This window comes from Pithys albifrons, chromosome 4 (assembly GCF_047495875.1).
Source record: "Pithys albifrons albifrons isolate INPA30051 chromosome 4, PitAlb_v1, whole genome shotgun sequence".
Lineage (NCBI taxonomy): Eukaryota > Metazoa > Chordata > Aves > Passeriformes > Thamnophilidae > Pithys > Pithys albifrons.
The window spans coordinates 31092559-31105743 of record NC_092461.1 but is presented as its reverse complement, the minus strand read 5'-3'; the positions used below and the strand labels follow the sequence as shown (position 1 = coordinate 31105743).

The 13185-nt window shown below is 43.8% G+C and overlaps 1 protein-coding gene across 2 annotated transcripts in view; it reads right to left on the bottom strand.

The window, feature by feature from the left end:
- Positions 1–1753: 1753 nt before the first annotated feature.
- The window catches only part of AGO2 (argonaute RISC catalytic component 2), a 54726-nt gene continuing 43294 nt past the window's right edge, over positions 1754–13185 (bottom strand). For both annotated transcript variants that reach the window (XM_071553781.1, XM_071553782.1), the window contains exon 19: positions 1754–13123. In XM_071553781.1, coding sequence (XP_071409882.1) covers positions 13015–13123 — 109 coding nt within the window. In that variant the 3' untranslated portion in view covers positions 1754–13014. The remainder of the gene's footprint in view (positions 13124–13185) is intronic.

Below are 13185 nucleotides of genomic sequence, written 5' to 3'. Positions count from 1 at the left end.
CCAGGGACACTTTCCAGGATGAATCTATTATTACATATTTCTATCATTTTCCCCCTACAATAATGGCTTGTGAAGTCCTTCCCCCCCTCACCCCCACCCAGAGCTGCTCAAAGAAGATGAAACTTCTAAGCCTGCAAAAAATGACAAAAGAACTGTGGTTACTAAAGTATAAATCACCCTATTTCATCCCTCTGAGAAGTTTCCTGTGGGATAATGAACATTCTGTGAATTACTGAGGCCACAGGAACTTGCACACCCTTCTGGACTCATTCAGCAGAATCCTCCACAGGACCCTCAGAGCTGCCAGAAGGTGCCACAGCCACCCCAAGGCCCTGCAGCTGTCAAGAGTTTGTTGCCACCAAACCAGGGCAGGGTTATTTGTCGTTCCCAAGAGCCTGACAGAGCAAAACCACGTCCAATTCAAGGCAGGCTTTCAAAAACAAGGGGGAAATAAAGGGAAGAGAAACAGCTGTGATATTATTTCACATTACTGAGTAAACCCAACCTGTGTTTGCTCCCAAGGGAAGCTCTTTGGCATCCTTGCAGTTCTGTTGGGTACCTTCTTTCACTCAGTGCTTTCCAGTAAACACCAGGTGCTCCCAACTTTTCCATTTAAAAATAAATAACTGAAGGAATTCACTCAGAAAGCAACAAAAGGCAGGATTTCAGGCAAGTGATTTCCAAAACACTTTCCATACAATTCCAGGATTATGACTTGTGAGCAGCTAAAGCAGCAAATCCTGTCTCTGGAAAGCTGGGCATGGAGCAAGTGAGTGCACAGGGAAACCTCCACACCACAGGTGAGTGTCCTACAAGGGAGGGCAATGGAACCAGAGCTTTTGGGTTCTTGGGCAGCAGAGACCTTCTCTCTTGGCAGAAAAAAAATCCTTCGGATCAGCATTGTTAAATCTGGATTACAGTTTGACAGAGGAGAAGCTGGTACAGCACAAGGGCCTCGGCACTAGTGCCATCTCCAACCCGCCACCACTTTTAACAACCATTTCTGAGCTCCACACTGATGGATTGATAATTTTAGGTTTGATTCTGACCTGTGGCAGTGATGAAAACATAGCACTGACACTGCCCTGGAACTGCTAGCACAGAACACAGGGACTCCTTACCCTTGTCCTGGGATTTCTGTTCATGGAATTCAGCAGCTCCTGTGGTGTCCCAATGTTCTTCTGTAAGACAGGGAGGTGCTGGAGCGTGTCCAGGGAAGGGAACAGAGCTGGGGAAGGGTCTAGAGCACAAGTGTGATGAGGAGCAGCTGAGGGGGCTCAGCCTGGAGAAAAGGAGGCTCAGGAGGGACATTATTGCTCTCCACAATCACCTGAGAGAAGGGTGGGGTTCAATCTCCTCCCAGGGAACTTATCTTAGGATGAGAAGAAATAGCCTCAAGTTGTGCCAGGGGAGGTTTGGATGGATTTTGGGGACAATTTCTTCACAGAGTTGTCGGACATTGGAAGAGGCTGCCCAGGAAGTGGTGGCATCACCATCACTGGAAGGATTTAAGAGATGTGCAGATGTGGCACTTGGGGATGTGGTTTAGTGGTGGCCTTGACAGTGCTGGGGTAATGGTTGGAATTAATGATCTTAGGGGTCTTTTTCAACCTAAATGATTCTGTGATTCTCTGCTCACTATGGAATATTCTCCAGGCCATGAACTCATCCTGTGTGTGCACACATGGAACAGGCTCACACTGCACAAAGTGCAAAGTGGCCAAACATTACCATAACAAAAGACATCAAACAGTACCTTGTAAAGATGAGGAATTTTATTTTATTGACATACTATGAGGCAAAACAAAATTGACACCATACAAAATAACTTTATAAAATATCATTCACATCATTATTTTGTCAGGAATTACAGCATTCTGAGCTTGTTACAAGTCTTATGTTTTGAGGTGAAAAACACTATGCTAAATCTTTAGTATTAGTTGTATATGTACAGTAAGAAACCAGAACAGAACCTGTTAGGTTTTTCATGAGTTTATTGCAAAAGTAGTGCAAACTATTTTACCTTGCAAGCTGTAAAACAAACTTGGAAAAGGACCCACCTAAGCTTAAAAACATGACAATAAATGCTCAACTTCACAGCCTTTGAAGCTTCCTTCAAACAGTTCTCAACAAGAATTCCCCATCTCTGCACCATGTTTAGATTTCCACCGACTGGGAAACGAAGGAATAGAGGATGGACCCACAGAGGGAGTGGGCAGAGAGGGAGGTCCTGCCCTGCCAGGGGACACAGCTCCTGCCAAAGGATTGGGGAATCTCCCCCAGAACACCCACCAGTGGGAGGGTTCGGTCACTTTGCTCCCCTTTGTTGATAAACAGCCCCTTTTCCACACTCATATTGGAGAAAAGAGTCAAGAAAGCAGGACAAGCAGAAAAAAAATGTCATTACGAATTAGGAACATGTATTGTCTGCTTTAGGAACAGAACATCCTTTTCCTCCTTGTCCTGAAGTCTCCCCACAGCGGATTTCCACCATCCCATCCCACACTACCACCTGACCCAAGGCAGGACACGACACTCTACGAGATCCAGAGAAAACCACGGCCTAGAGAGCACTACTGGGGTCCCCCAAAGCAAACAAGCAAAGTCACCTCCTAAAGAAACCACAAAAGCAAACAAGAGCTACATGAAAAATGTTAAAGAAACATAATGCAGCATATTCAGGCTCTTTTTTTATTTTTTATCTTGAGGTACCTATATAAATATTACCTTCTGCCCAAAGTACGACTGGTTTTGTTAAAAACTAAAGTCCTTGTCATGAGCCAATTGCAGGGCAAACATTATTACTGAGAAAGTGCAACCATGCTGATCATTTATCTGCAGCATATTAAAGGATGATTAGGCTTTAGAAAATATAGCTTAAGTCTAGACCTGATGGAGCAGTTTTATAAAAACACTGAACAGAGGCATTTTCCTTTTGCTGGAGTTTCTCTGCAGCAGAAAGCCTTGGGAAACAGCCTGGAACTCCTGCCACGATGGAATGTCAGCACTTTACAATCCCATATATAGATTTTTTTTCTTCAATATTTAAACTAAACACAATTTTACAGCAAAGATTTCCCCCCTCTGTTGTAAGTACTGGTAAAAAGTGGATTTTTTTTTTAAATTTAAATTTCTTAAACTTCAAAACATGATAGTGTATCACAACTTAAAGTTTTCCAAAAAAGGAATTTTTCCCAAGTAAAAAAGGTTCACACAGTAGAAAAACTTAGACATAGTTGTAAACTGTTACATAGAAAACTGTGGAAAGTCAGTGACGTTTTATTCCCTCACCCTGACACGTGTATCCGTTCATTTTAATATATCTATATATTTATACCCACAGGCACACACAGCTGTGCTCTCTGTGCATACACAGGGACCCACAGATGGACAGATCTGGGCTCAGGATTACACAGTTCACTTTGTTGGGCATTCTCTTTGCTAGGTCAGCTGTGATACTGCACATTTGACAACTTCCTACACTGAAAAATACTTTCAAATTCGCTAAAACTCTGTTTTGTGACTTTTTTTTCCTTTTATTATTTTTTTTTTTACTTGGCGGTTAAAACCCATTTGCTGTTTTTAATTAAGAAGATGAAGTTTTGATTGTTATGCACTGGGGAAAAAAAAAGAAAAAACCAACCACAAAGGCACAAAGAATAGAACTCAGCTCCAAGACTGTTGTCCCCAAACAACAACCCCGAGGTTTGGGGCGCCCAAGGTCGGGCGTCTCACGCCCTTTGGTCGCTTTTTGCCAATCTCCTCCAAAATGTGAGCAATTAGCACCCAACTGGTTACATGAGGTAGATCCAAATTGGAAAATCAAACAAACAAAAAAAGCAAGCTGGGTCCCCAATCCTTTTTTTTGCCTCTATTTAAAATGTTTCCAGGGTTCTATGGGAAGTGGAAGTGATGGCACTGTCGGAGGTGAGCACGGAACTGGAGAATGGCTTTTTTTGTTGGTTTTTTTTTTTGGATGTAAATTTAAGTGTTAAAATCACAATCCCTCTTCAGGCAGGGATTTGGTGGCAGAGGGAGGGAGGAGAGTGTGTTCAGCAAGAAGGACAAGGACATGCTGGGATGTGGGAAGCTGTTTGGGGCTGGAATGGCGACAGGCAGTGCCTGGAGAGGCAGCACAGACAGAGCCCTGTCCCTCAAGTGACACTTCAGAAGTAACACACACACACACAAACTAAACACACATTTAGTACCACTTGAAACGACCTTTACATAACTTTTTTTTTCCTCCTCCAAAAAAAGCAAACTTTAAATGGTCATAAAAGCATTTTGATTCAAGGGAGCATTTACAATTCGAAAAATCCTGAATTGATTTTTGGTTCTTTTTCAGTTATTTTATTAAAAAAAATAGAATTTTGGATTCTATCATGCAAAAGATTAAAACCTTAACAGATGTCAGTTAAATCGGCAATGTACCAAAATCAAAGCAGAGAAAAAAAAATTGGATTTAATGAATACATTCTGTTTTCCATCTTGCCCTCCTGAGACTGAGTTAACCACTTTGCTGCACAGAAATTGGGGCTGGATCTTCCGTTATCAACTTCCCCAAATGTTAAGATTTTTGTGATTGTACAAACTAATAAAATACTGCAAAAGGCAGGGAAATTGTGCTTGTTATTTCAGCAAAATACTGCCTTTGTATCTTTTATAGACAGGCTTTCCTGCTTTCCTTTCACTAACTGTGTGTAAACACACACACAATGGATACACACACACAAAATCTATAAAATCTACTAAACTTTATCAACAAATGACAGAAAGCAAAAGGTAACACTTTTGAGGATAGCACAGAACTTTGCCAGATGTAATTACTCATTGCACCTCATTGAAAATTTGATTTTCCAAGATAAATAATTCCAAAACTTTACTCCTGAATGGTTTTCAATGGTTTGTTTGGGGTGTTTTTTCCCCTTAATTTCTATAAAATGATATGACAAACTTGTCACTTGTCAATGAGACGAGCAATTGAAGGGCTCAGTCATAGTAAGTTCCACGAGGAAACGTATCAGGAATAACATAATTTGGGTCAATATACCTATTTTTTTTCATAGCACAGAAACAGTCCCATCTGAGCATCTCCCAGTCGATGCAGAATTACCTTTGGTGAAATCTGAACCCAAACTTCCTTGCATGTCTTGTTGCTACAGGATGAGCCTGATCCAACCCACGGCACTTGGCCCAGACAGGGGGATTTTGGGAGCCCCCAAAGCCCAGCCCTGCTCAGAGACAAGGACATGGCAGGCAAAAATGTGCAATTTTACAGATACTGGCACAAGTGAAGCTTCCTCTGTTCATCGATTTAAGACCAGGAAAAGCTGCTAAACCCAGAAAAGAGCCCACATTTAATTTCCCCCCCCTGCCAGGACATCTAACCTAACAAAGCAAACCCAAACAGCACCAGCCAGGGGATTAGAGACTCCCAGGCCTTGCCTGCTGACCTGGTCACCACCCATGCTTGCCAAGCACACTCAAAAAACCCCATGAAACGGCCAGAAAAGTTTAGATTAGATTTTGTGGACAATTCTAGGCTTGCTCCCAGGTCAGACAGGACCTGCAGTTCCTCCAGCAGGTGGTTCAGCTGGGCCTGAAGGAGGAGGGAATAACAACAGAACTAAAGCACCTGGTACAACAGCACATCCAATATGTGGGGAAAACACACAGCTACAACCTGGGCACTCCCAAGAAGCTCAGAGAAGAGCAGATGCCCTTTGCAGAGCCCAGCCATGCAGCCCTGGGCTTCCCACACTCACACAGGAGGGCTGGGGAGAGCAGCCACAGGAGTTTAAGGAGCATCTGCTGAGGCAGCACAGGGATGAGCCCAAAGCAGCTGCTGTTCTAGGGATACTGAGGTGGGAGGAAGGATCAGCCTCCCCTCACCTGGAGCTGTGGGGCCACAGCACTGTGCAAAGCCCCCAAACTGGCTCCTGTCACCCTCTTCTCCCTCCAAACACAGCAATGCCCTGTCCTGCCTCCAGCCAGGCCCAAAGGTCACTGATACCACGAGTCAGCCCAGGGAGCTCCCTCCCAGCACTGCCCCTTGGGAAAAGGGCCAGTGGGTGGGTGTGAGGGGGGAATCTGTGAGGGGCAGCCAGAAGGGAAACCAAGAATGAAACTGTCACCTCGACAAGTGCTTAATTAGCAACTTTGCAAGAAAACGTGTCCCTCGCTCCTCTGCTCATTTCCTGGCACTGCCCCTCCTGCAGCACCACCAGTTTCCAGCACAGGCTCCTCCCTGCCTCAATTCCTGGTGGTCCCAGGTTTGCAGACCCCCTCCCCTCCCATCAGCAGTGGGGAGGCCATTCCAGCATGCCTGCACAGGGAAACCCCTGCCAGGCCAAACAGCAACAGTGTCTATGTCTCCACACCTTTAGAGGAGCTTTGTTAAATGAGCAGTGAGAACTGAACTAAACTTTCAGGATTTTACCCCACTTGGTTATTAATGAGCTGGTTTATGATTTATTCAGGTGGACACAAAAAGTGGGTCCCAGAAAGCCAGAACTTCAGCAATCCTCCCTGCCACGGATGAGCTTCAGTGCCCACACCCAGGGATCAGGAGGAGGGAATTCCTGGGAGCACAGATGCCAGCAAACTCACTCCTGAGAGGCTGAGATCCCCAGCACAAAGCCCAGTTTCTCCTGAATGAAAATAAAACTGACCCCCACCACTGCCATGAAGCCTCAGCAGCCTCTGTGCTCCAGCAGTGCTGCTGTCAGTGAAGGGGCTCACTCTGAGATGAGGAAGCTTTTTGGATTCACTGTAAACAAAGTCTGATGTATCAACACAGCTTTCTACAGTTTCATTTCGGGTCACTAAAGCACCTTCAGTCCATATATATTTATGTCAGAGTTGAGTTTCAGCCAAGACTCTGCAAAAGAACTGACACTAAATAGTCACAAGATAAACATACATGGGTTTGGGGTTGGTTTTGGTGTTCTGAGGTGGGGATTTTTGCCATTTTAAAGTTTATAATTTAGTGAGCAGGGAATAAAGTACTTTCACTCTTACAGTCTCACATCAACTTATCTAAAACATACATTAAAAAATAATCCAATACATAATTTTTTGCATTTGATTCAAAATATATTTCAAGCACCTTCATGTCATTTTCAGTGAAAACCTGACACTTTCCTGGTGATAGATAAACAGAAACATTTTTTCTTTGGAAACAACGGTACAGAAATTCATGTGAAGGGAGAGGTTATGGAGGGAGCTGAGCTGGAAGGGACCCACAGGGATCATAATCCAACCCTTAAGTGACTGGCCCACACAGGGATTGTGGAATCCAACCCTTAAGTGAGTGGCTCACACAGGGATCTTGGCTGCTCAGTGGCAGGCTCACTTAAATTCATTCCCCTGGGAGAGAACACAGGAGGTAGCCTTGGACTTCTGTAGTGATTTGGCCAAGCAATTACATTCACATCAACATTTCAGGCAAAGAAACATCCCTGGCAGGGACACCAAACGGGATCAAAGGGACTCTGAGCCACGCCAGGCACACACAGCACATCCTGCCCACACCCCTCAGGCTGAACCACCTCAGAAATGCACCTTTCCAGTCACTAACCCTCGGGAACACGCTGGTTTGCATCCTAACTCTGGATAAGGGGGCTGGAGCTGGAGCCTCTCCTGTTCCTGAGGGACATGGAGGCAAAAGGCCATTGCTGATGGAGAGGAGACCACCAGAGCCAACACTGCTCCTCAGCTCAGGGCACTAAAACATCTCCTACACTGCCCAGTCCCACCCCACGGAGGGACAGACAGCAGGACACTGTGCCTTGGATCCCAAATCCCTGTTATTCCACTCATTCCGCCACATACACAAGTTCTGCTCCTACAACACCAGAGTCAGCAGCTGGAATAAGCAAGGAAGAGCTGTGACAGCTCCAGCTGGTAATCCAGGTATCCCATTAATGCCATCAGTCATCTCACTGGTACCAAACTGGCATTTGAAGGTTGCACAGACAAGGAGCACACTGAGAGCCTCCAACTGCACCTGTGGGTGTGGCAGAAACGTGCACAGAAATGGTTCATAAATTCAGACACACCCCAAGTATTTCCACTGTAATAAAGCACCTGTGCCCTTCTTGAATTGGTACATGATGCAAACAAGGTAGAACAACATGGAACACCAAAGCTCACATCTCAACACTGTAAAATATGGCAGTATTCTGGAAAACAGAAGGAGGAATGGTATCCCCAGCATTTCAGTATTTGCTGTACAGAGCACTATTTACAGTATTTTCAGCTACAGCAGATGCAAAAAAAAAAGTCTTACAGTAAAAGGGGAATTTAAAAAAAAAAAAAATCAGTGCAAATACCTTCTACTTGGAAGTTTTCCTTAGAAAAGACAACATGGGTGCATCAAGAAGCATGTTACCAAATGGATATGCAAGTACAAAAGAAAGGGCTGCCCTGCTTTAGGAATGGGGAAAGCCACACAGGCAGGACACACACACAAAGAGATGCTATAGCAGGAGAGGAGTATTAAAAAAACAGGAAAACAAGTGATTTTAATTACACTGATCTTGAGTGTGAAAAATACTGAGAACTCTCTTTACATTTGTTTATTTAATGTGTAAAAGATGCCTTAAAAATTATTCCCTTATGGTTATTTATGCCACCAGAGATGCTTCTTTGACTGAGTAGCAAGGATGTCCATCTAATTAATCTCCAAAGGCCCCAGTCCTGCACTCACAGCAGGTGCAGTCCTGGATAAGCCCAACCTGCAGAACCAAGCAAAGACCAACAACTCCCTCAGAAAAGAACACCCTGCAGGGCTACTAAAACCCCTCCAACAATCCCCTGGGTTGGTTGGGGGTGTTGGCACAGACTCTGCTCCTGGCCTGGCTCTCAGTTAAATTGTGGATTCATGGGCATGAGGAAGGTTTGGATTCCTCCAGGGCAGTTTGTGTTTGAGGGATCTGCTGCAGCAAAGAGAGCACAGGCAGCAACCACAGGGCCCTCAGACCACAACCCTCTGCTTCATGGAGAGCCTCTGGGCATTTGGACATGCACCACAAAACATTAAAAGCATCTCAGAACCTTCAGTCTTTTCAGAAAACTACCCAGGCATGCAAAACTCTGAACTCCTCACACCTAAAGTTTGAATTTTAAAAATATGTTGCAAAAATGTTCAAACCAGAACAAGATTGTTAAAACAGACAAAGTTGCAGGAGTTACTGACAGAAGCAGAATTAAAGCTAAACCTTCACAACCTTTTTGCTTTTACAATCAGGGAACACTGCCTGGGGGCCTGGATGGAGATCAAAAGTATCTGTCATGGATTTCAAAAGCATCTATTATGGATTTCTTGTTTTAAACCTAAGTTTCCTGTAAATTTTCCATGTTGGCCTCAGTGGATTAAGACAGAAGAGCTTTCCCTAAAACCAGGGGTAAACAGCAAACTCCCCCAAACCTGACAGATCTAGAAACCAGGGGACTGATGTGCCAAAGCTCCTGGGACACAGATCATTGATTGTAATTCACAAAGTCAAATATTCCAGACCAAACCGAGCCAAACCAAGGAGCTCTGACAAAACAATTGACCTCGCACCATTCATCAGTGCACACACACCCCAAAGTGTTACATTGCAGAGGGCTGTCTGAAATGCCAGCTCACAGAAAGGCAGAGACAAATCCACCTCCTTCCAGCATTTCCCAACAGGTCACTGATCCTAAGGATCAACTCAGCTGTTTCCTGGGTGCTACAACAGATGCAGTGGACATTAGTTATTCTATCCAGCAGACATCTCCACCACCAAGCAGACCTTGTTATTGCCTTAAATTTTGCACATCGTAAAAAAAACCCACAACAATTTCTAAGTATTTTATGTCAGCTGACAGTACTTCTCACCTCCCAAGAGGAGCACTTTGCACTTGATGCTGGTTTTGGGGGGGGTGTGCAGTGAGAGTCACAGGACTGGTAAACACCCCAAAGGGCTGGGGGTGACACAGGTTTGGTTATTGCTGCCCTGAGCTGCACAGGGACTCTGGTTCCAGCTGTGCCCTCAGCTGGGTCTGCTGCAGCAGAACCTGGGGCAGGCTGACACTCCTGGAGCTTGCTGCTGACCTGAGACATTGCTGTTCTACATCAGACACGTGGGCTGGAAGGAAAGGAAATAATCATAGGATTCGAGGTGTTTGCAGTGGGTTTTCTTCACAGGAGACACTCTTGAGTGTGTAATTTATATTAGAAATACTCCCAGAAAGAGAATGGCTGGACTGCCAGCACGCTGTACTTTTCAAAGTATATACTTAATTGGTAATTTTCAGAAAAATGCTTTAAACTACTCACTCATTCATCACTGGTGGGAGGGAAAAGGAGGAAGACCTGAAGGCATAAAGAATTAGCAGTATTAGAGGCTTAGAAAGATCTGTAAAAGGTAAAAATGTCCTGAAATGCACAGAACCATCCCAAGTTCTTCACACTTAGGGAAGGAAAGCTACACAAGATTTCTGCTCCTTCCAAGAGGATACACAGACAACAGCTACTCTCAGATTAAGGGCCTGCCTAAAACTCCTTTCCTCACAAAGGAAAACACCCTAAATAGGATGCAGTGAGTCCCACAGTCTGCTTCAGAAGTGAGATTTGAGGTCTAGACAGATCCTGCCCTCCTTGCCCCATCTGACCACCTGTACAAGGCATTTATCCCAGATCTGCATGGAAAGAGGGGGATGGAGTTCACATCCAAGAGGTCTCTGCATAACAGACAGCAAGATAAACTAAATGGTGTCTTAAAACGGATGATCTTTTCCTATTTGTTAAGAATAATTCATATAAAAAGAATTCTTATACAAAACTCTGCCAAATTAAAATCTGCACTGAAATAGGAAACCTGTCAAGGAAACACAGGGAAGTGCAACACACCCAGCATGGGAAGTTCTGCAGTTCAGGGGTGCCTGGGGAGAGGTAGGTACAACCTGGCTGGGACACAGCAAGACACACAATGCTACCTAAACTTGGCTTAAAATTTGCTTATATCTGAATTTATAAAACTATGACCAAGAACACACTCTGCCCCAGCAGCCTAATCACCAAATCAGAATAGTACAAATACAAAGACTCCATTAATAGGTTTTAGATTTCACCTAAAAAAACCACCAACAACCAAGACAGTGCTACAAGGTGAAGATCTGAACTCGCACAAAATAATGTACCTACAAGTGTTTATGCAGCAAAGGTTGGGCATTTTCTAGCTTACCTAGCAACAGGTGTTTGCAGTGGATGTGCTCTGTGGTTAAAGCTACTTGCCCATCCCAGTGGCCAGAGGTAAAAGTATCCAACACAGAGACTGAGCAGCTGCCCAGAGAAAAAGGAAAAGACAAAGCAAAATCAACCAGTGGAAGAGAATGGAAGTTTTCAAACCTGCCTCTTTAGCAGGTTATTTCAGTTCTCCTACACAAAAACAAACAAGGTAAGTCAGCATAAACAAGTTTCCTGGGCTTTTTCCATTTTCTCCTAAAGCTGCTTGTGTCATTGTAATTAGTGCAATGGTTTACAAGTGTGTTATGGTTTTTATGAATCCAGTGTGCAAACTAACAGAGCGTCTGTCTCGTAATTATCATCTGTAATTAATGCTCCTCTGAAGAGAATGGCAAAACACTCCCATTTCCTATGGACCTTATGCATAGTGAGGAGAGTTCCACCTCCCTCCCTAAGTAAACTTCAGTCTCCTAAGATTCATTTTACTGCATAGATTCTCTGACTCCTGCCCACCCTGCAGCGAGCCCCCCTCCCAGTGGAGCTGCTGCCCCACCAGTCCCCACCACATAAATAACACCAATTGCTTTGTGCTTGAGTGAACGGAGGGTTGGACTGTGCGTCTGAGCGCAGAGGTAAAACAAACCTGCTGTGCTGTGTGCACCCTTAAAGCCTTCCTGCAAACCCCAAGCTACAACAGACACTGTTGGCATCTCTGACCTCTCACCACCTCCATTGCATATTTTTGCATTTGAAGAGTAATGTCCCCACGAGAAGGTTTTTACTTTCTAAATTCAAAGTATTCTTGATATGTTAACAGAAGTATAATGAGCACTCCTTAGTAAATAAAAATAAATAACAGCATCTACTCTATCACATTAATACTGTGAAACATATATAAAATTTACATTAACTCAAACTACAGTGAAAAAGGATTGTACTGTATTTATCACCACAGACCCGTATTCTTTAGAGACTTTGGAAAGTAAGTGTCACAGTCCTGTATGACAAATCCTAAAGTTAGCTGTCAGTATGATCTTAAAAAAATCTTTACAAGTTTTTTCAATGGCACATTTTCTTTTGCCAATCTAACTGGAGCTACTAAAAGCTTAGGTACAAGTTTATTCTTTTTTTTTTTAAATTCATCTTTAGTCTATGAAAAACATTTTCAAATGCAGCACAATAAAAAACATTCAAGAACAAGCTTCAGAAAATACATTTTCCCGTAGACACACAGAGAATAATCTGAGAATAATCTTTATAAGACAGTTGAAAACCAGAATTTTGTCACTCTCTTATTTTGAAAATAAAAATTTTGTAAATTCATCTAGAATAATCAAGGCTTCATAAATAGTCAAAAAATGCTTTGTTTAGTATTAAAAGCTAATTCACAGCATTTTAGCCCATCACTGAATTAGATCTCTCCAAATTATTAAAAGCAACTCAATGAATAGCAAACGGAATGAGAAGATTTGTGGGTTGGGTTGTTGTTTGGTGTTTTTTTTCTTCCCTAAGCCCTGAGATTGCAGCTCTTGACTTAATTATAAAATATGGGCCTGTTTTATACCAAGCAGCTTAGAGATTTTTTGGCAAACCACATTTCCAGCGACGGTGGGGTTTGGAACAAGACTGCAGTTCTGAAATCCTGGACGGAAGGCTTCCTTGGAAATGGGAAGGGAAGGGATTGGGATGTGTCCCTCGTTGCTGCTGTCCTGCAGCTGGGGCTGGTCTAAGTGCAGCTGCTCCTGTGTGAATCCCGCTCTGCCTCGGACGGAGCCGCGAAACACAAAAACGTGTCACGCAAAGTACATCGTGCGCAGCGTGTCCTGGTGAACTTGAACTGCCTTGGCAAGTGCCTGGTGGTCTCTGCCATTGCTCTGCCCAGAAGTGTGGCTGCCTTCAGCACTGAAAGAGAAGGGAGGGGGCAAAAAAAACACAGCAGGGTGGGGGAAGAGAAACCCTATTTA